This window comes from Mustela nivalis, assembly GCF_964662115.1.
Source record: "Mustela nivalis genome assembly, chromosome: 14".
NCBI lineage: Eukaryota > Metazoa > Chordata > Mammalia > Carnivora > Mustelidae > Mustela > Mustela nivalis.
The window spans coordinates 54441693-54465570 of record NC_139033.1 but is presented as its reverse complement, the minus strand read 5'-3'; the positions used below and the strand labels follow the sequence as shown (position 1 = coordinate 54465570).

Genomic DNA, 23878 nt, shown 5'->3' with positions numbered 1-23878 from the left:
ATATTTAAAGGAAATTTAAAATGTTTACAGTTATTTATTTAGGTTTTTAAATTGATTCGACAACTTAAGAGAAACTTGGCTGGCCAGTCTTAAGTAGATTACACATTAATCAAAAGAAATATAATTTGTAATGAGGAGATAGGATATGGTTGATCTGGATGATTAGCTATCTCCTTGCCCAACTCTGTAACTTCATTTCTAAAGCTCATCGTTTCTCCCAAACATATAATGGCGTTTCGTCCTCATTTACAGCAGAATTTACTATAGACACTGGGGAATACCAAGGGAGAACAAGACAAAGTTCCTAAACTCATGGACTTCTAGTACAGAAGAGATGGGTAAATTTAAAAAAGCAATCAAGTAAGTAATTCCAAGGAGTGATAAAGCCATAAGGTTTGAAAAAAATATAAAGACTAGGGAAGATAATAATAGAGAAAGGTGTTATTAGAAGTATAGTCTAAGGCTTCTCTGAAGTAATGATATTTAATCAGAGATTTGAAGAAAGTGAGGGAAAGAGAACTCCAGATTTTTTTCCCCTAGCCTAGTAAAGGCCTCGAAGCAGGCACAAGCTTTTTGAGTTTATGGTACAAGGAGGCCACTGTGGACAAAAAAAAAAAAAAGAAAAAAGGTAAAAATAGGTCAGAAAGATAGATGAGGGCAGATCATAACGAACTTAAGGATCGTAGTACAGAATTTGGTTTTTATTATAAATGTGACAGGAAGGCATCAAAGCATGCCACCCAGCCTACTTAGGCTACTTTTTTCTCCCTGGTTATCTGGTTAACTTCAATTTGTCTTTCGCAAAATCTAGCATCCTCTGCTGTAGGACCTCTACGGTAACTCCCTGACTCCCAAAGAAGGTCAATCACTTCCTCCTGTGTGCTATTTCAGAGCCATAATAGAGGACTACTGGGTCGCCTTTCACACCTCTGAGGGGACCTGGGCTGTGGAATTTTTCACAGAACTGTGTTTTGGTTCCCCACCCCATCTCTGTAGCCCCCGAGTGTGACAGAGCAGCGGGTGCTAACTAATGGTTCGGTAAAGGAAAAACTAACCCACTCAGTGGCTCAAGCCTCAACTCCTTCCAGCCACTTGGGGTGCGGTACCCCGGAGGCGCGTGGGAATTGCTGCCCCGGGAGGCTGCGTGCAGCGTTCCCTCGCCCTCTGCTACCTGCGTTTCAAGGATACTCTACTGGCCAAGAATGCCTCTCGGGAAACCTAACGTCCCCACTGTCAGGTGCCTGCTTTCTCCCCTTTGCGCACCTTTGCCCGTCCTTTCTTGGACCTGGGGTGGGACTGGGTTGGTAGGGGCCGGCGGGGACTTCTGGGCTTCCCAGCTCCGCGCCCGAGCACTCCCCGCAAACGCTCCTATGGCCTAGTCACGCACCCGGCTGCCCTCTTCCTTAACATCGGAAGTCACCGCAGCAAAGCCCACTGGCACACAGCGACCGCGTCGCCCCTCCGTGCGTCTCTGTTCATCCCCTCATCCCGCCGTCTCTTTCCACGGCTCCCCGCCCCGCTCACCTAAGATGCGGGTGATCCCCAGGGTCAGCTTCTCCAGGTGCGGCTTGCTGCAGCCCGGGGGCGGTGTCTCCTCCATGGCTCGCGTCCCCGCTCCGCGCGCGGCGGGCGCAGCGACGGGTCGGGAGAGCGGGGCGGGCGGGAGGGCTGGACGCCGCCCCAGAGGCTCGGCCATCGAGTTCACGGCATGCCGGGAATTGTAGTGCTTGGTGCCTGAGAGCGAAGCGGGGCGGAGATGGGAGGCCCGGGCTGCTCTGGGAGTAGTAGTTCCGCGGCACACTTGTTCCCTCTCCCCGGGCGGTCGCTCCACACCACGCCACCGAGACACAGCGACTCGTCCGCTGGGACCCTACCGCCCCGCCGGGGCCGACCGCGCAAGCGGGGGCGGGCCTCTACGCGGTGCGGCCAATGGGGACTGGGCCTGAAGACCGGGGCGGGGCGGCCCCGGCGCGACGCCCGGAGTGGCGGTTGTTTCAAGATGGCGGACGTGGCGGGCCCCTCCCGCCGGGGCGCGACGGCGTTCTGGAGTCGGGACTGTATCCTTTGCCCGCCTGGCAGGGGGCGCCGGCGCCCTCCCCGGTGCGGCGAGCGGCGGGCGGTCGCGTGAGACTCTGGGGGCGGGGGGGGGGGAGCTCGATGCTGTCCCCGGGGGCGGGGCCGTCCTTTCCGGCCGCGGTGTAGGTGCCGGGCTTTTCCCCGGCAGGGGTGTTAGGTAGCAGAGAGCCTGATTCTGTCTCCAGGCTCGAGCACTAGGTTTGGGGACTCAGCACTGATGTTTCTCGGCCCTCCTAGGCGGTGAGCTTTGGAAAGATGGCCTAGAATCGTGGCCCTGCGGGGGGACTGGGAGGGTCCCTCTGACCGTGGTGACCTCAGGCCGGCCGAGTCTCTGCGGAGGGAAGGGTGTTGACTGGACAGGGAACCTTTTTGTCTCGGTTTAGGACTGTCCTTGGTCTGCGTTGTTAGGAGCGAGTCAGGACCCTTTTCGGACTTCGAAGGCCAGTCTGTGATGATTTACTTTCATGCTGGGATTTTCGGAGGGGTGTGGGGCTGACCGTGGTCCGGTGATGCTGGTTACGGAATAAAAAGCGTTGCAAATCCTTGCTGCTGGAAGTAGTGTTGATTTACAGGTGGACTGTGGGTCACCACTGGCAGGACTGAAGTTCTGGGATTGTTTTGGTGGGGTGGAGAAACTGTGGAGCTTTTTATCGTTGTGGTGGTGTTCCCAGTTCAGTAACTGTAACTGTGCTGAGATGTGTGACAGGACTGGTTCGTTCTCCGGTTCAGGTTGACTGTCCCAGCCTGCTCTTTTCCTGGTAAGTTCCATCCCTTTCGTTAGAGGAGTGTTACGTGAAGGAGGGCAATCCGTGTACTGCGTGTGTGCAGAGCAAGTCTTGTCTGTTTGCTAGGATCGATGATAGCATTATTTGAGGCACTGCTGTTAACTTTGCCAGAATCATTCTCTGCACACGCTACTTAGCTCCCAGTGAAACTTACAAAATTGTATTCTCAGTTTTCCTTTTTGAGTTACAGTACTAGGATTACAGGGTCATGTGGAGGGAGGGATATTTTTGCATTCCTTGCTGCTCAATGTTTAGTATTAGGCACTTTCTAAACATAATTACCATTTGTCTCTGATAGGTGGGTGATGGTCAAGTCAAAATCATGCACGTAGACTGTGGATGAAAACACTAATGCACTGTGCACATTAAATATCTTTTACCTTATAGATCAGGAAAGAGAGTATGTGCTTTGGGAATTGGGCTGAATTAGGAAGTTAGGAAATTGGGAGCAGTCTTCTCATAAAATCCTGTGCTTGCAATGATAGATAGGAAATATTTGAAGGTTATCAGCTTATAAAGTGCTTTTGTAGTGTAATCATTTTCATAACCACCTATGTGGTTTGGTTATTATTCCTTAACTTTTTCTGTGACCAGTGGAATTGTTCTGATAGGTATAAATGGGGAGGGGGGCAATGTATTACTGTGGCATGGATTAAGTTAATAGGTAAATAAACTGAACCTGTGCACTTGGTGGAAGCAGCCCTATATGCTCACTTATTCATATGGTCATATTATTTCTCATTTCGCATAGAAGTCCTACAACCTCCCTTTTCTCTTACATTCTCCCTTACTTTGAAAATTAATGTGAAATACCCATCTTCCCATTGAAAGTGAGGAGTTGAAATTATATGGGGGAAATGGTGGTGATTACATTGATAGAAATTCCGATTTGAAATAAATTGCAAGGTTACTAGTATTACCTATTTCCCCACACCTATTCCACATAATGACCAATTATCATCCATCCTCAGGTATTTTCATTTGAAATGTCCATAGGACACAAAAGCAAGGTCAAATGTAAATTTGCTATTGGATCTTTTCTAAAAAAGCATACGAATAGTTATGAATCATTGGGTTTAATCATGTGTCTCTGGATCTGGATCTCTTTTTCTGTTACACGGACGACTTCCTAGACCACCCTGTAGCCTTTATACAGAACTTGCAATAGTAAAAGACCAGAAAGTATGTGTGTAGAATCAGGTATTGCTTTCACACTATTGAAAGACAGATTTTCAGTGCTTTGCCTAAGCAATTAGAGAAATGTGATTGAGTTATTTCCCAGTCCTAGATGTTTCTGTCATGTGAGGACAGATCATCTGTGACTAAACATCATCTTTTTTTACTGTTGTCTTAATGAGTTATGCATTGCCTGCACAGTATGATTCAGCAGTGCTTTTTTGCACAAGGTGTATTTTTATACCTTATATGTAAACAAATGAATATGCCATGTTGTCATTTTATGGTTAAATCTTCAAGTAAAATATGCCCCTTCAGCCATAAACTGCTTTCTTACTTCATTGTAGCTCCTGGTAATATGAAAAGAAATTAGTGTTTCTGCAGTATCTGTATTTGATTGGGTAAATACACCCCAACTTATTAACATTAACAGTATTTTTAAATTGATATTAACAAATATGAATTACAAGGGATTTGGTCAAAACATCATAGTAGCTATAATCCATGCCATTGAATATTCAATTAAAAATAGAATCTTTATGTTGATGTTAAAATAGTATACTGGCCAGGAAGGTTACTCAGGTCAGTAATGATTACATGTGTTGCTGGTAAGTGATTGAAACTCAGAAGGTTAGAGTGTGCAGTTCTAAGTTTTTTATTTTCTTCAGCTCTTCAGGATCTGGAGTAGATATGATTCTTCCTTTCTATTGCTTCTACCTTGGGTTTCTAATTACTGCTTTAATTCTGGGGATTTGGAGATTGGTATTATAAATCGATATACAAATATATAGATTAATAATTAAATAATAATTTAAAATATTTTTAAAAATATTTAATAAATAAAATAATTTTTAAAATTAAATAAATATATATTTTATATATATAGATAGATAGATTTATATAAATCTATAAAGCATCAAGGATGCTTTATAATTTGCTTGTACTTGTCTTAGTAAAGAACTTCCAAAAATACCAAAGTAGAACTGAGGGGGCATCAAGAACCCAATGAGAGGTCCAATATACATTTGGTATATATTAGGTCTCTGACTTTCCCATAAAGTATGTTTGTATATTTTTTAAACTTTGTATTTGAAGAAAGTAAATATTTGGGTTTTTCAGATAGTGAAATGAAGATAGATTACAAATGATTAGAAAGGATGGGTTGGATGGAGGCAATTTCAATATTTTTAGGCTTATTTTTTAAAACTCTTGTTAAGGTCATTTATTTAGCATTTTTATATTTGAAAAGATTCTTAGCATGAATGTAGCTCACGAGTTTTGCCCTCGTATTTTGAAATGTTCCTCTACCCTTTAAGGAACTTCTGACTGCTATAAAAATTAAAATGACATGGGACAGATTAAGAGGAGAAAAATCAAACTTAATTTGGCACATATGGCAAATCCACGTATATGTGAGCGATTCCAAAGAGAAGCAAAATGAGTTATGCTTGTCATTCCGAACTAAGGAGACAGGAGTAGGGGTCTGGAACTTTTAAGGAAAGGAAAGCCAATTCATAGGAAGATGAAAAGGAATAAATGTTTGGTAAACAAATGTTTTCTGGGCCATATGGAAACAATGGGACATAGAGACAAATTTTAACAAATATACTTTGCTAAATTCCTCCCTACCACCTCTTGTTTCTATTATACTCTAGTTAGTTATGATGATATCTCCCTTTTTGGGAGCAGGCCCTCTATCCAAATTCTTGTAGGCAATTCTTGGGGAGGTCAGAGTTACTTCATGAGTCTTTTGGGCCTTGATTGCTCAAAACAATCCACATTCCAAAGTGGCACATCTTGGGGTGATAGGTTGTGAACCCCAGCAAGATAAAGAGAGACAACACCAAAGAGTTGCTGGACAGTACCTCATAAAATTAAATATCACTTTCATTCTTTCCCCAAAGATGGTCGACGATGAGCCTGTCATTTTTTGACGTTAGTCGATAACAAACATTGAACAAAACCGGTAGAAAATCCTCACCCACATGGTGCTTACATTTTAGTGAGATGAGATGAGACTGTGAATAAGTAAAATGTGTTGTGTGTCCAGTGATTATTGGTGATATGAAGAAAAAGCAGGAAAAGGGTAGCTATCATGGGGATCTTTGTGTCTTCTTTTATGCCAGTACCATATGGTTAGAAATTAAGAAGTGTGGTCCTTTACCTTATTCTTAAGATTGCCTTGGCTATTTGGGTTCTTTTGTGGTTCCGTACAAATTTTAGCACTGTTCTATTTCTGTGAAAAAATGCATTGGAATTTTGATAGAGGTTGCACTGAATCTGTAGATTGCTTTGGGCAGTATAGACATTTTAACAGTATTAATTATTCCAGTTTATAAGCACAGAATATCTTTCTATTTGTGTCTTCAGTTTCTTTCATCAGTGTTTTAAAGTTTTCAATATATAGGTCTTTCACCTTCTTGGTTAAATTTATTTCTAGATATTCTTTTTTGATGCAATTATAAATGGAATTTTCTTAATTTCTCTTTCTGTTATTCATGTATAGAAACACAACAGATTTTTGTATATTGATTTTGTTTCTTGCAGCTTGGCTGAATTCATTTATTCTGAAGGTTTTTTGTTAAAGTCTTTAGCATTTTCTATATGTGATATTATGTCATCTGCAAATAAAGCTTATGAAAGATCTCTACAGTTTCTCTTAGATAAGCGGCAAAGTAGTATCAGGTTTGAGAGCAGAAAGTATAAAATACTTGATGAGTTTCTTGGGGCACCTGGGTGGTGCAGTCGGTTAAGTATCTGACTCTTGATTTCAGCTCAGGTTGTTTTTCTCAGGGTCTTAAGATGGAGTCCGGTATAGGACTCTGTACTCAATGCGGAGTCAGCTTGGACTGTCTCTCCCTTTACCCCTGTGCCTCATCCTTGTTCCCCCCTCTCCCTCTCTCTCTCAAATAAAAAATAAATCTTTTAAAAAATAAAATACTTGATGAGCTTCCAAATCTAGGTGCAGCTGAGTTGGGTTCTCAGTGGCTGGTCTGTTCTAGTTGTGAGCAGTCTCCTTTTTGACTCTTCTAGGCAAGTGTACTATGTTTCCCAGGATTCAGTTAGTCTTTCCATAAGTCAACTTGGGAGAATATTCTGCAAATTCATCACTGCTGTATCCTCTAATTGAGGATGCTGCCAAATGGAGATTGTCCTGAATCATCTTGAATTTTTTTCCCTTGGGTAACTTTTTCCCATGTCTATATCTCCAACAGTAAATATTTAAATATTTATTGAGCACCTACTATGTTTGCTAGTCCCAAGGGATATAAAAAATGGCTTGATGTTTGCTGTTAAAGAGCCTGCACAATTTCATTTTGTATGTTTTTTTTTAGATTGCGTGCCTGTGAATTTATAAATTCTCTCTGCTCCAGTGTAACCCACTATCAGTGTCCTTGGACTAGTGGGGTCTAATTTTTGTTTGTTTGTTTACTTGTCTTATGTGCCCTTTAAAACTTTCTAAACTCCATGCCTGATGTCTGAGGGTATTTAAAGTTTAGGAGTACTACTTAACAGCCAAAATCCTGAATCTGTGATAGTATGTGTGCTGTTGCAGAGGCTATTAGAAATCTCCTGGTGACTCAGACAGTAGCACCATTTTTGTATTCCTAAATTCTTAGGTGGATTCCAGGTGTTTATAATCAGCACTCTTTGTAAAGAGTCCATAGCTACGGTTGGTCCTGAACTGAAATATATTGACTTTTGGAACATGTTATTAAATCTGTTTTACTCTAGCCTTTACCTGGAAGGGAATTTTTAATAAATTTGTCTAGAAATTTTGGAAAAGAAAGCATTTTATAAAAGAACAGAAAATTGGAATTTTCTAAGTTATTTGGAAAAATTTGTTTAGACACTTACTTCCTTGAAATGTAATAGAATGTTATCAAATTGTGGATGTATCTGGATTTAAATAGAGTTCTGAATAAAATTTTTTTTCTAAAAGGAAAACTTTCTTATGTTGGTTCTTCTATAACAGTGGTATGATCTTAGTGTTTCTAAATTTTTCCTATTGAAATTCAAAATAGCTCTTTTTGTCTTATATTTTTTCTACTTGTTGGGGGGCTTGAGTGGATCCACCCATTAAGCGTCCTACTCTTGATTTCATCTCAGATCATAACCTCAGGGTTGTGAGATCAAGCCACGCTTTGGGCTCCATGATGGGCAGGGAGCTTGCTTAAGATTCTCTCTCTCTCCCTCTTCTTTCTTCCACTTGTTAAATAGTAGGACTTCTTGGGATATTTCATGAATGCACTGCAGAAGAATAAAATCTTTGTGTTTGCATGATTGACTTGCCCTCAAAGAGGGTTTGTTCTTCAAAGCTAAAGCTGATTTTGAAATTTTTATTCATGCCTAAAATAACTCACCAGTTTTCCAATAATAAACAAACTGGAACATTTAACTCCCTGTTTACAAAAAGAGAGGAAATGAAAGGAACTTAACAGAATTTATAGGGTAGGGTATCTAATTTGGGAATAGGCATGGATGAAAGTTTTATGGAACAAGGACTTTTAAAAATTTTGTAAAACATAGTTATGATTATGTAAAGATGAATTTTAAAAGATGACTAATTTTGTTTCATTTATTTCACTTGCATTCCTTTCTAGTTTTGTTTTTAAAGTTTGTTACAAATTCCCAGGTCAAAAGAAATTAGGAAAGTACAGAATAGAGGCAGCATTTGGATGATCTTTTCTAGTATTTTCCTTCATGTCCTTCTTCATAGTTTCTGATGAAGAACAATCAGTAGTATATGTTCCAGGTATGATTTTCTGTATTAATTTGGTAAGCTTCCTTTGCTTCTTAAGTGTTACAAGAAAATAAAACAGTAGGACCACTTCGTAGTATAACTGTATGCAGAACAATCCATTGGAAACTAATTTTTTTTTTTTTTTTAAATATGTGGTTAGACGTTACTAAGGTGTGAAATACTGCCTTATTTTAGGATTTTAGGGGCTGGTTGGGCAAGTCAGCTTTTGATTAATTTGTAGAACATTTTATTGATCTATTAAAGAGCAAGAGATCCTATTTTTTATATTACAAATAATATCCTAAATTCAGAGAAAAATGTGAGAACTTCTTGATATAAGGTTTATTTGATAGACTCTTTTAAACCTTTCTGATTGTTACTAAACAAATAGTAAAAGTGAGCCATTGAAGGTACCCTAATTATGTGAGAAATCAGACTTTTAATCTCCCCTATATTAAGGTATATAAGTTGTAATTTATAAGTTTTAATGTAACTTATGAATTTTCGCTATCATTTTTAAAAAATATTTCAATTGAATCTTAAATGTATTCAGAACATAATCTTTTCATGATTCATTATTTACTAAGAGTTTTAAAGTGAGTTTTATAAAGTGAAAGTTTTCCCCATCAGGTCCTATAAAGAGGTATATCAGAGAAGAGCTTCATGGGGGATAAGTTTAAGAGAATAAAGTATAATTTTGATATTTTGTTTGATGGAAATCCTCAGGAATTTCTGCAGAAGGAAATACCAGATCAAGATACAAGTTAAGTCCAAAAGCTGATGTTAAACTTACGACTTCCAGGGTTACTGCCGCTTCAATCTCCATGGAGTCTTTAAAAGGTGCAGGAGATTCAGTAGACGAACAGGTCAGTAATTTCCCTTTTTTCCTCTGATCTCCAGTCTTTATAAATGCAGACCAATAAGTGATTTTTCTATGCTGACCAGTTACCGGTAGAAAAGGGTAGAAGAGTCTTTGAAAGAACTTTAGATAATCTACAAGCGATCTTAAGTTACAGAGGATTCTAGGATACTTTACATGGTATGAATATAAAGTAGGTAGATTACTCAGAGGTTTTGCTCTAAAATATCTAGGCTTGCCTTAAGCCTTAGTTAAGAAAAATTTATTACCTTAGTATGTCCCAAAAGACCCACATTGTGATCTCTGTCAAGTTAGTAAATCAAATTGACCACCGTTTCTTCTTTTATTAAGTGCGCTTTATAATTTTTGTTCTTGTGGATTTGTTAGATGATGATGGATAAACCTCTATATATAAGAAAGAAACTTTGTTACAATTCCCCTGCATTATTATTATTTCCTTCACTTCAAAAATTTTATCAAGACTCTTTGTAACCCAGTCATTGATTTCTCCTTCATCTTTGCCTTTGTATTAGTACCTATACATTCCTTTGCTACATGTCCTTAGATAGGTTGATTTTACTTTACTTTTTGTTAAGGTTAAGTTAGGGTTTGACAATCTATGATCTATAGGCCCAGTTTCTTTGCTGCCTATTTTGTAAATAAAGTTTTATTGCAACATAGTCTTGCTTATTCTTTTAATATTATTGGTGCTTTTCTGTTCTAATGGTAGAGTTGCTACCATAGTGCTGTTGGTCCACAAAGCCAAAGTATTTACTATTTAACACTATAGAGTTGTGCTGGTTTATGTTGTGCTGGTTTATGTTCTTGAGGACATTTCCAATATCTAGTTTGTTACTGATTGTTATGTTTAGTAGTCTATGGGATTTAACTGTGACTTACCCAAAAGGCTTACTTTGTTACTTAGATTTCCATTGTACCCACTTATGTCCCCCTGGGATGTAAATAGTAGTTGAATTTGCAAGATCTTATCAAAATTGCAAGTGTTTTTTCATAAAATAGTTTGTGCATCTTATATTGAACAATATAATATATATGGCCTTCTTTTGGGTTAAGTCCATATTTTTTTATGATTCTATTGGGTCATTAACTATAATTCTTTGTTGGGCTATTTTCACTGGCTTTGAGAATTATAGTATACATCTTTAACTTATCACAGCCTATTTTAACTTATATTTTCCACTTTAACTGTGATTTTGAGGACCATACAACAGTTTGTGTCTTGACTTTTGTGATATTGTCATACATTTTACTTCTATAAGTAAATTCCCAATACATTATTACTTTTGCTTCAACACTTTTTTTTCAGATTTACCTATAATTCACATATCAAAAAACTTACCCTTTAAAAATGTATAATTCATTTTTTTTGTATATTCACAGAGTTGTGGATTCATCACCACACTCTAATTCCAGAACATTTTCATGACTCTAGAAAGAAACTCCATATGCATTAGCAGTCACTTGATATTTTTCTATTCATCTCAGCCCCTAGCAACCACTAATCTACTTTTTAGTCTCTATAGGTTGGTCTATTCTGGGCATTTCGTGAAAATGGAATCCTGTAATATGTGGCCTTTTGTGGCTGGCTTCTTTCATTTAACATAATGCTTTTAAGGTTTATGTGATATCATGTATTATTATTTCATTACTTTTTATGGCTGAGTATATATTTATCCATTCACCAATTGAACGACTTTGGGTTGTTAGGCTTTTTGGCTACATGAATAATGTTGCTATGAACTTTGACATACAAGTTTTTGTGTGGATATATGTTTTCAGTTCTGTTGGGTATTTGCCTAGAAGTAGAATTGCTGGGTCATGTAATAATTCTGTTTAACCTTTTGATGAACTGCCAAAATGACTATACCAATTTACATATTACCAGCAGTATTATGAATGAGGATTCCAGTTTCTCCACATTCTCGCCAACACTTTATAGCTACCCTTTTCATTATAACCGTCCTAGTCAGTATAAAATGATACCTCACTGTGGTTTTGATTTATATTTCCCTAATGACTAATAATAATCATTTCTTTATGTGCTTCTTGGCCAATTATATTTGTTCTTTAGAGAAACGTCAATTCAGATGCTTTTCAGTTGAGTGATTTGTTTTCTTACTAATAAAGTTAAAAGTTCTTTATACATTGCATCTTCAGGTCCCTTATATATGATCTGCAGAGTTTCTCTCATTCAGTGCATTGTCTTTCACTTTCTTATTGGTGTCCTTAGAAGCCTGAGAGTTTTAATTTCGAAGTCCAGTTTATCAATTTTTTTCAGTTGTTACTGGTGCTGTGCTGTCATATTTAAAAAACCATTGCCTAATTCAAGTTCTTAAAGATTTAATATTTTCTTCTAAGAGTTTTATAGTTTTAGGTATTACATTTAGTCTTTGCTCCATTTTGATTTAATTTTTGTTATGTTGTGGCTCATATTCATTCTGTCGTCTGTGGATGTCCACTTGTCCCACCATTATTTGTTAAGATTATTCTGTTCCCTTTGATTGTTCTTCCCTTGTTAAAAATCCCATAACCATGTACATGTAAATGTTTATCTGTGGACTCTCAATTCTGTTCCATTGATTAACATTTCTATTTTTATGCCAATACTAAGTTCATTACCATTTGGAATTATTTTTTGGAATCAAGAAATGTAAGTCCTCCACGTTTGATTTTCTTTTTTAAGATTTTGGCTATTCTGCATCCCTTGAGTTTCCATAGAGAATCACCTTGGCAATTTCTGCACATGGGTCAACCTGAATTTTGATAGCAATTGTAGTAAATCTTCAGATAAATTTGGAGAGTACTTTAATAGTATCAATTCTTCCAGTCCTTGAATATGGTATATGAGATAGCTTTTCATTTACATAGACCTTCTTTAATTTCTTTGAGCGATGTTTTGTAGTTTGAGGTGTTTGTATCTTATACTTGTTTTGTTAAGCTTATTTCTATTTTTGTGTTATTTATTGCTAGTGTATGGAAATACAGTTGATTTTGTCTGTTGGTTTTGTATCCTGGAACCTTTCTAAATTCACTTATTAATTTGAATCTAATAGTTTTTGGTGATTTTCTTTCTTTTTTAAAATATTTTATCTATTTATTTGAGAGAGAGTGAGAGGGAGCATGAACAGGAATGAGGAGAAGCAGACTCCCCACTGAGCAGGGAGCTCAGTGCAGGGCTTGATCCCAGAACCCTGGGATCATCAACTGAGCCACCCAGGTGCCTCAGGGAATTTCTTTTCTTTTCTTTTTTAAATTTTATTTTTGGATGCAATCTTTGGCACATTTTATTTTTTTAAAGATTTTATTTATTTGACAGAGAGAAAGTAAGCAGAGAGGCAGGCAGAGAGAGAGGAGGAAGTAGGCTCCCTGCTGAGCGGAGATCCCAATGTGGGGCTTGATCACCAGGACTCTGAGATCATGACCTGAGCCAAAGGCAGAGGCTTAACATCACTGAGCCACCCAGGTGCCCTGCCCTGGTGAATTTCTTACAATTTTTTATACATATATGACTATGCCATCTGTGAATATAGTTTTACATCTTCCTATTTAATTTGGATTCCATTTATTTCAATTGTGTTTTAAAGAGGTTCAAATAATTAAAATGCTTTTTTTTTTTTTTTTAGCATTATGGGAGTTTTATTTATTTGGAAGTGAACTTTTAACTATCAATACAAATGCCAAAATACTACACAAAACATCCACAGGAACTTTTTTTCATCGTTTTTTGAATTGTTCACAAACATTTCCTACATAATCCAACATACAACAGAGAAATGGTACATCTTTTTCCTTCAATTTGCATACAATGGAAAAAAACAAGAATATATATATATATTACAAAGTTTAACTAATAGACACTAGCAGGCTGACAGTTTGTCTATAGGTGAGAAATCATCTAATAAAAAATAAGAAGAATTTATTTAGCATCAGTCACTTCCATAATCAAGTATTATTCTGATTAATAAAACTTGCTGCCATTAGGCTTCTGGCATATACTTATACCATTACTCAATTTGTAGTATTGCTCCCCACCTTGGTTCTCCTTTATAATTACTAACATAGAAAACTGCTGCAGAGTAGGGGCAAGCATTTGCAAACAAACAAACAAACAAACAAAAATCCCCAGCTTATTATAAGCATAAATGTGTATGATGGAATTTCTTCCCAAGCAATGGACTTTCAAATCAAGAAATCACCAGAATGGAATTAGCCAAGATATGCCTATTTCCAAGAGATACATTTATTTATATCCAACAGAGGAGCTGAAAATCAAACTTAGTGTTTAGTTTGGGGTGGGTTGAGGATCCAGCCATTTGAAAAATGACTGTCTTTAAAAAAAAAAAAAAAAAAATGACCACCAAAAATAGGTTCACTAAATTTATTTTAAAAATCATAAAACGTTTCTTACAAAAGAGCATTACATTCTGCACACTGCTCTGAATAGATGCCAGGGACAAATGGACTATTGTTACTTTTCCTCCCTGTCCCACCCCCCAAAATGTTACAGTGACCACAAAGCAAAGTGTTCACAATAATTACATGGGGGGAATTTTTTCTTTTAAACCACCAACAATGAACAAAAATTAAAATTCACTCGCTCTGCTGCTGTTTCAAAATTTCAATGTTAGTTTTTGCACGCCCTCCCCCCCCACCCTGTTTTTAAGGAACTAAAACATTACATCTGGTGAACAGCAAAGATTTCACTACACCTCAAATGCAGAACACCTATGAAGCAGAGGAATGTTGGCTTTTTAAACAGAAGCAGATAAAAAAAAAAAATGATGCAGGACTCCTTCAGTTCTTCACTAGCCTTAGAAAAACTTTCCAGAATACTGCTTCACACTGTTCTGCAGCAAATACTGTGCATTCTGTATCTGGTCCTGTGTTCCTGTAATGGTAATGATCCAATCTTCAGACCCTTCTAGAGGTTCATCAATTTTGATCGAAGCTCCTGACTCATGACGGATTTGTTTAATCCGCTGACCACCTTTGCCAATAATAGACCCAGCCAAATCTTTGGGAATAGTTACTTGTGTAGTAATACTAGGTCCACCAAGATCACCATATGAGCCACGACCCCCTGCATAGGAATAATCATATCTAGAGCCACCCTGTGGTTCATAAGCCATCTGCCATTCTGATGGGCTCCATGTATCTATTGCAGAGTCCCAAGTTTCATCCGCACTGAAACCAACCATGCCGTCGTAGCGGTCTCCGGGTCTTCCTCTTCTGTCATAGGCCATTAGATCTCCTCCTCTAGGTGGTGGTGGTGGAGGAAGAGGAAGATTCCGAGCTCTGCTACCACCCTGGCCACCTCGTCCAGGAGGAGGTGGTGGAGGTCCCCGACGAGGGCTCATATCGTCATAATCTCTTCTAGATGGAGGCATAGGACGCCCGCCCCGGCCAGGAGGCATTCTGTCAAAACCACCTCTTCCCCGCATGGGAAATCCCACAGGGCGCCCACGGCGGTCATCAAACATCATTGTAAAACCACCATAATCGTAGGTTTCATCGTAAAAATTGGGATCATAAGGCTGTGCACGTCCTTTGATGGGAGACTCTGATATAAGATCAAGGATGATCTTGATGCACTCTACAGCCCTATCAGGTTTTCCTCCAATAAGCACGACTCTGTCAGTGGAATGAGGACAGCATTCCTGGAAAAGCTTGATTGTTGTCTGTGTGTTCTCTCGAAGTTCTTTGATTTTAGCACCTTTGACCCCAATAATTCCTCCTGCCAGACTCTGATGAATCAGCAGTCTCAACTCGCAGTCAAAGTCACTTCCTTTATAGTGTTGGTAATTTAAGCATTCCACAGGATCAGATTCGAGCGGGAGCTGGCTGGTTGCAGTGGGTGATGGCAACTGCAGGCCCTCTTCCAAGGTAGGGATGATTTTCTTCAGAATTTCTCCAATTGTTTCAATATCAGCACTGATACTCAATATTCGCTCGGGGCCACTGCTGTCTGGGACTGAAACACTGGCATTGTAGTCTGTACGGAGAGCCTTAATATTCTTGCCTCCTTTTCCAATCACTGCCCCAGCATTCTTGCTCTGAAGCAAAATGCGTAATTCAACCATCTCATCAGTGTTTCTAGATCTTTTAAAAGCTTGTTCCTCTTCCATATCTTCTGCAGGGCGTTTACCAAATTCACCATTGGTTTCGGTGTTGGGGAAGGTTTCCTCTGGCTGTTCAGTTTCCATTTTCTTGTATTAAATAGACACACCAATCAGGTATTATATATCCTTGCAGAGCAGAACTGAAGTTCTGGGTGGGACCAACTGACACCCTAGTGTTGCAGTAGCCCCGCGAATCCGCCGTCCCCGTGCCATCGCGCCGCCTCAGCCGGTCACAGCTAGACAGATAATGACGCTTTTTTTTTTTTTAAAGATTTATTTATTTTAGAGAGAGAGAGCATGAGTGGGAGAAGGAGAAAGAATCTCAAGCAGTCTCTGTGCTGAGCGCAGAGCCTGATGTGGGATGTGATACCATGATCCTTGAGATCACGAGCTGAGCTGACACCAGGAGTCAGAGCATAGGTGCTCCTCAACAAAAGGCTTTTAAATTTACCCATGTAGTTACCATTTTTGTTGTGTCCATTTGATATCATTGGTATGCTCCATCTGCTTAAAGTACTTCCTTTAACATTATGATAGTTCAGGTACACTAGGAATGGATATTTTGACTTTTGTATGCCTGAAGAAGTCTTTGTTTCACTTTGTTTTTACTGGTTATAGAATTTTGAGTTGATAATTTTGTTTTTTTTTTTTTTTTTTTTTTTGCCTTTAGTGCTTTAATGATGTTGTTGCGCTGTTGCCTGGTTTCACTGTTTTTGAGAAATTTGCTGTCATTCTTACTTTTATTCTTTTATATTTACTATGTGAGTTTAAATTGCTTTTAGGATTTTCCTTTCATTCCTAGTTTTAAGCAATTTGATTATAGTATGCCTTGAACTAATTCTAAGTCTGTCTTTTTATTGGGGTTTGTTGAGTCTTAGATTTGAGAGTTTATAGTTTTCATAAAATTGGGAAACTTTTTGGCCATTATATGTTGAGATATTATTATTTTTTGAGGACTCTGGTTATGCAAATACTAGGCCACTTGAGGTTACTTTGCACTTTTTTGCTCATTTTTTTTTCAATTTTTTGTCGTTGTTTCTGTGTTTATGTATAGATGGTTTATATTGCTTTGTTTCAAATTCATTAGGCATCTTCTGCCACTAATCTCATCCAGTGTATTTTTTATATAAGACAGTGTTTTTATCTCTACCAGTTCAATTTGGGTCTTTTGTTTTATTTATATGTTTCATGTCTCTACTTAACATGCTGGGTCTTCTACTTTCTTGAACATATGGAATGTAAATGACTATTTTAATGTTTATAATCCCATCATCTGAGTTATTTATGGAGAGATTTCAATTGAGTAATTTTTCTATTTATGTATTGTATTTATCTGCTTCTTTACCTGCCTGGTTGTTTTTTATTGGATGTCCCCAGATAGTATAAATCATACTTTTTTTTTTTTTTTTTTTTGAGTTCTGGATATATTGTGTTTTTTATAGTTGATCTTGAGGTCTTTTTTTCTGGGACTAAGACAAGTTATTAGAGAGTAGTTTGATCTTTTTGAAGTTTGGGTTTAAGCTTTTTTTTTTTTTTTTTAAAGGATTTTTATTTATTTATTTGAGAGAGAGAGAGCATGAGACAGGAGAGGGTCAGAGGGAGAAGCACACTCCGTACTGATCAGGGAGCCCCATGAGAGACTCAATCCTGGGACTCCAGAATCATGACTTGAGCCAAAGGCAGTCTCTTTGAGACTGAGACCAACTGAGCCACTCAGACCCCGGGTTTAAGTTTTTAAAGGTGATACTAGAACAGCTTTTAATATAGGGCTAATTTTGCCCACTATAGGCAGTGACCTGCGGAGTACTCTTCCTGATGCCCCTTGAATTATGAGATTTTCCTTTCCAGCTGGTGGGAACATGGACTATTGCTGGCATTGTATTAGAGACAGAGATTATTCTCACATTCTCATTTGTTCTTTCCTTGGCTTTTGGTGGGCTTTCTCATAGACAAATGCTAATCAGTACTCAACGGCTGATGTGCAGGGAACCCTCTGCAGATCCCTGGAGCTCTCTATTGAGAGATAGAGATAGAGATAGAGCTCTCTCTATCCTCTCCATGACTCTGCCCTGCAAATTCTAGACACTTTGCTCTCCTGGACTCCCAGCTTTATCTTCTCAACTTGGCGAGATTGCTGGGCTCCATCTGGGTTTCCCCACATTGTACCCTGAAAACTCCAGAGGCAGTTTAGCTGGGATAATTGCATGGCTCACCTTATTTGGTTCCCCTCTTTCAGGGATCACTCTTCATGCTCCCTATTGTCCGGTGTTCAAGAACTGCTTTTTCGTATACTTTGTTAGGTTTTTGGTTGTTGTAGGCATCAGGGTAAGCATGGTTCCTATTTGCCCAGAAGTGGAATGTAGGGACTATGTATGTGTGTATTTATTTTGTTGCAAAACTAGAAATGGTGTGTGGGGTGTGTGTGCGTGTGTGTGTGTATATGCATTTTTTTTCTCAAAACTAGACAGATGTGTGTGTTTTTCTTCAGAGAAATAAGTCTTGTAGTTTTTCTGTATGTGATTTTTATTTATAGCTATTGATGTTCAATAGCTAGGTTCTTAATTCATTAAGGTTTTCAAAGTGGTAATTTTGCCAGCTCAAGTCTTCTGGGAAGAAGGCTAAGATGAAAGTAAATATGGAAGAGATTTAGTGGAGGAAGAGCTGACGTGGGATACAGAATAAAGTGAACAGGGAGAGACAAGGAGAGCCTTAGATTTTATTGCAAGTCTGGCATCTCTGAGAGAACAAAGAAAGAAGAAAAATTCACTAGGAAAAACCTCACACTTCATACTGCCTTGCAATCAGGGCTAGTGTCTGTCAGCCTACTGGGGAACCCCAGAGAGAGAGAGAGGATGCCCTGTCAAACAGAAACGGCTCAGGTCCAGTACTTCTGCTGTTTCCAGTCCCTGGCGCTGTTGTGAACACCACAGTGGATCTGAAGGTATGGCAGTAGTTAGGTGAGACTGTTAGCCAACTATGCTCTTTGCAACAGGTTCTCTCTCTTGTAGAAGCCACATTGTTTTATTTCTCACAGTGAAAGCCATTATTCATCAGGAATTAGTATGGGTATGGTGTTAAGTTAGTTCAGTTCATTTTTCCATATGGACAGTCTATTGGTCTGCACTCTTCATTGAGAAGACCATTCTTCTCCCCACTGAATTGCAATGATGCCATTGTAAGCCAAGTAAAGGAAGGGTATAACCTTCCTTTATTCTGTCATCTGCTTTCGTAATACCTATCCTCAATTTTGTGTTTATCATTCTTTTGTGTGTGTGTTTTTTTTTAATGTCAACGTAGGCAAACTTTTTCTGTAAAGGGCCAGGTAATAAATATTTAAACTTTGTGAGCCATGTGGCCTCTGTCTCAGTTACTCAACTCTGACACTGTAGTATGAAGAACTATATATATATACATACATACATATATATATGTATATATATGTATATATATGTCAGTGTGTACATGAATGTACATGGCTGTGTTTTAATAAACCCTTATTTACAAAAATAGCCTGTGAGCAGATTTGGCTTGCAGCTACAGTTTACCAACCCTTGCCCTATATAGTCTAAATACGTAATTGTTTTTTAAACAATGTTCAGTGTTATGTATATTTGGAACTTTACATAAATAAGCTCATACTATGTGTATTGCATCGCTTGCTTTTTTTGCTCAATTTTATGTTCATGAGATTTACTTATGTTGTATATAGCTATATATCATTCCTTTTTTTAAAAGATGTATTTATTTATTTGAAAGAGAGAGAGTTGGGGGAGGAACAAAGGGAGAGAATCTTCAAGCAGACTCCCTGCTGAGCATGGAGACTAACAGGGAGCCATCTCATGACCCATGAGATCATGACCTGAGCCCAAACCAAGAGTCAGGCACTTAACAGACTGAGCTACTAGATACCCCACTGTACGTTATTTCTTTTCACTTATATTTCAGCCAGAGTCTAGTCACTTTTTTTTTTTACTGAGAGTATTTCATATAAAGACGTGCTAAGATGGTGCTGGAGAACGGAGAAGGTAAACAGAACACCAACATATCATGTAGGTAGTAACTGCAAAAAATAATTCCCATCTCTAGGGCTTGGAAAACAGCCAGAGCAAGTTGGATTTATTAAAACTTAGAAGCTTGGGGGAGGGCCCCTTTAGAGCTGGAACATGAACTTCTGATGATAGGGACCCAGCCTAACTGATATTGCTATCTACGAGGAGACATGCTAAAGGCTGGTTCTGCCAGGGCTGGGAAAATTGCAAACTGGAATCTGGTGTCCTTGCCAGGACACACTCCGGCAGGGGTGACACTAGTGGGAATGAGATGTAAATAGGAAGGACTGTGTCCTTTCTTCTTTTTCCAGCAACCTGTGGTCTCCCTCTAGTTCTTCCTATTGATGGGTTTTAACTGAGAGCCATCTGGCAAAGGGGATATGGGGTTTCTAGAGTCTGAGGCCCAGCACCACAAAGAAGGTCTCAGAAGGGTGGGTTTGAAGATGAAAGTCAATAAGTAGCTTAACAACCAGTACCTACAGAATTCCATTGTCTAACTATGCTACAGTTTATTCTCTAAGTGACAAACATTTGTATTTTCAATACAAACTGTATTGAAAATTGGCTGTTCTGTTAAATACAATGCTGCTGGTATCCTTGCCCATGTGTAAGGGTTTCTCTTTTTTGTTCCTTTACTTGCTGCATCACTAAGATGCCTTCTCATGTGTTTTTAGCAACTTTTTCCATTGCCAGATAGAGTGGTTTCTTCTACATTCTGTGTAACTTTTTTGATCATTAGCATCATTAACCCCATACTCTTCTCAAAACCTATTTTCTCCTACCATATTATATTCTTCTGATTCTCTTTAATTCTTTAATTTATTATCTTGGATTCATAAATGATTTTTTAAAACTGATATTTTTTAATGTTAAGGAAAAATCTAAAATGTAGAGAAGTATAAAGAAAATAATAAAAATCTAAATATCGTCCATAATACCATAAGCCCTACAGTATTATGGCTTACATCTTTATGTTTTTCTCTGACTTAGGAGCCAGACCCACATTTCCAACTTCCTGCCTAACATTTCCATATGACTTTCTTTTTTTTTTTAAAGATTTTTTTTTTTTTTTTTTTTGACAGAGAGAGATCACAAGTAGGCAGAGAGGCAGGCAGAGAGAGAGAGAGAGAGAGGAGGAAGCAGGCTCCCTGCCGAGCAGAGAGCCCGATGCGGGACTCGATCCCAGGACCCTGAGATCATGACCCGAGCCGAAGGCAGCGGCTTAACCCACTGAGCCACCCAGGCGCCCTCCATATGACTTTCATCCTTAAGTTGACCATATCCAAAGCCAAACTCCTTTTCTTTCCCTCTCTTTTTTCCTATTGCCTTTTTCTCCCCATCTTCCCCATCTATGGCTATCAGTATTTCCAGGACTCATTTTAGAAGTCTTGGATTGTTCTTGGCAACCTGAAGAAATTGGACTAACCTACTTGTACAAATGCCTAGGGTTCCTTTTGTTTACATGTTTCTTCTAGTTTCCCTGTGACTCCCTTAGTTTCAGTGCTTTAAAGAACCTCTTAATGAAGTTCAAGTTCTGGGAGAACTTTTTAGAGCACAAGAAATAGTTCAGTGGTTGAGAGCATATACTCTGGATGTGTGCTAAGGTGTTGGTTCTGCTGCTTTAAATGTTATCCAAGGCAAGGTGTCCCCTCACCATAAATAGAAATAATACCTAATCCATACGACTGTTGTGCAAATGAGCTGGATTAGTAAATGTAAAGTACTTATAATGTTCCTCACATGCAGTAAATATGAGATATGTGTTAGCTATTATTATTACTCTTTGGTCTAGTACCCGTTGGAATGAACTTTAGGATATATTGAGAACTTAGAAACTGGTGCCTTTGCTGTTAACTTTAGTGTACTTTTAAGCAGCCTGTGGGCTGTAGTGTAGGAAGAGTTCTCAGTATCTTCCATTAGGTGTTTGTTTTGTGACATTCACCAAGGGAAAGTTGTTTCCTTAATAATCCCTAATATTTAAGCCTTTTGTGATCTTCTCTATGTAAGTTTTATAATATCCCTTCTGGACAAGACAGTTCCTTAGCCTGTTTTGAATTCATAATAGGTTTAAATGAAACATAAAGCATGTACCAGGGCGTCTGGGTTGTTCAGTCAGTTAAGCATCTACTTTTGGCTCAGGTCATGATCCCAGGGTCCTGCAGTGGAGCCCTGCATCAGGCTCCCTGCTCAACGGGAGTCTGCTTTTCCTGTTCTCCCCACTTGTGCTCTATCTCGCTATCATTGTCTCTCATTCTCAAATAAATAAATATAATCTTAAAAAAAAAAATAACACCAGAGAAAAGATACTTGAGAAATTTTACCTCCTGTGCTAATTTTAAGAGATTCCTCAAAAAATCTTAAAAATTGCTTTTATCAAAAATTAACCAAAAGATTTTTTTGTTTTGTATTAGAATATCTGCAGGGGAGGACTAAAGAGTGCGTCATTGAAGGATTTGTGTCTTGAAGACAAAAGACGCATTGCAAATTTAATTAAAGAATTGGCCAGGTAAGATAAAATCTTATATGAAATGTATTATTGTATAAAAGAGACAACTCTTTTTGAAAATAGAAATTACTGTGTTTTGATATCATGTATCATTGATCTTATGGAAGCAGAGATATTTAGAAAAAAATTTTTGTGTGTGACCTATTTGTGGCCCCAAAAAAAGAAAGTAGAAGAAAAGTAAGAAAGAAAGACCAGAACAGACCACTTTCCAATTTACATTTTCTTGTTTATTTAATTTCCCAAATTATTAGGTGCATGTATTTGCAGCTGTCCTCTATCAAAAGGGAAAATACAGAAGCTTAACTCTGCTGTTGATGGAGGTTGATATGTTATAATGAGCGTCACAGCAATTACCTTTGGTTTTGTTGTAGATCCAAAGAGAAGTGAGCATTCATTTTACTGTAGTCCATCACAAGAATAGCTATTGTCGTTTTGCTTGCTACCGATGCTTTCAGGATTCAAAATAAGGGATTTGGAATTTTGAGAAAAATAGTTCATAGCTCTTTGGTTGTACTATTCCAGTTTATTAATGATGGGTATGAAGCATATCTCTTGGAGTAATGTTTTTTTTGTAATATACACATCCAGTTTGGTGGTCTTAAATTACTTAAGAAATGAAGATGTCCACAGTAGAATATATTAATATAAATTGTAAAACTCAAATTTAAGGAAAAGTCATACCTAAAAGTTGTTTAAAATGGTGCTGGTTTTTGTCATTAAATCCCATGTTTGGAAATAGTAGGTATTTTCCTTCTTTCTTTATTTTTAATTAAAAATAGCTATGTGAAGTGTTTCAAAATGTATTTCATATTCAGGCCTTAAAATAACGTTTGTAGAGGCTTTTATAAAAAGACTGAGGTTAAAAAATTGCCTTACTAAATCACAGAATTACAGTTATAGAAATGACAACAATGATGTTTTGGGGGCTAGGATACAGGGTATGATTATTTCCAAGTCCATGCCTTAGTCTGAATTTGATATGCCACCTGAGAGAAGCAGTAATTTCAATTTCACTAGAATTCTTTGGCTGTTCTAGTCTCTGAAATAAAGTTTTCATTCCCTTCAAATATTGTTTTTTGTACTGGGAAAACATTTGTTACTCCCCATACTTGCAGATGATCTTCTCACAAGGCTTTTTACCACATAGATGGTATGGATATCCTTACGTATGCTTGATGGCTTTGAAAAGCTATTACCATTAGTTTGAATTCATCTGTTAATGGTCCTGAATTGCCATTGTTGTCCTAAGCGATCCGTTTTATTTCAATTGCATGGCTTGGAGAACACCTGAAATATTAGTGCATGTCTAGCAAGAGATTCAGGGTGTTACTACAAGGTTAGGATTAATATAGATTTGCTAATATTGCTAAAAACTCCATTATTGTATTACTATTAATATACAGGTATGTGGGAATAATGTGCTCTTCTTTCCTTGAGTTTGCTAGGTTTCTTCTGTTGGATATTTCATCTACTTTTTTCTGCTGGTACTTGCCAAAGCATTTTCTTCACTTTTTTTTTTCTTTACAGAACTCATTTTTATTGA

General features: G+C 38.1%; 2 protein-coding genes and 1 pseudogene across 11 annotated transcripts in view; 1 reads left to right on the top strand and 2 right to left on the bottom strand.

Moving 5' to 3' along the window:
• Nucleotides 1–1851, bottom strand: part of TPGS2 (tubulin polyglutamylase complex subunit 2) — a 65080-nt gene extending 63229 nt beyond the window's left edge. The window contains exon 1 of one of the 2 annotated variants that reach the window (XM_082699520.1): nucleotides 1525–1851. In XM_082699520.1, the coding sequence (XP_082555646.1) occupies nucleotides 1525–1696 (172 nt within the window). In that variant the 5' untranslated portion in view covers nucleotides 1697–1851. The remainder of the gene's footprint in view (nucleotides 1–1524) is intronic. The other variant, XM_082699519.1, reaches the window with a different exon arrangement.
• The window catches only part of KIAA1328, a gene marked incomplete at its 5' end in the record, with an annotated part of 323665 nt that continues 301543 nt past the window's right edge, over nucleotides 1757–23878 (top strand). For 2 of the 8 annotated variants that reach the window (XM_082699512.1, XM_082699511.1), the window contains 4 exons: nucleotides 1757–2057; nucleotides 8758–8793; nucleotides 9508–9647; nucleotides 22241–22335. In XM_082699512.1, coding sequence (XP_082555638.1) covers nucleotides 1757–2057; nucleotides 8758–8793; nucleotides 9508–9647; nucleotides 22241–22335 — 572 coding nt within the window. The other 6 variants (XM_082699513.1, XM_082699515.1, XM_082699517.1 and 3 more) reach the window with 6 other exon arrangements.
• On the bottom strand, nucleotides 13267–16019 carry LOC309848217 (heterogeneous nuclear ribonucleoprotein K pseudogene; annotated as a pseudogene). Its single transcript has one exon. The product of its transcript is annotated as a heterogeneous nuclear ribonucleoprotein K pseudogene (transcript).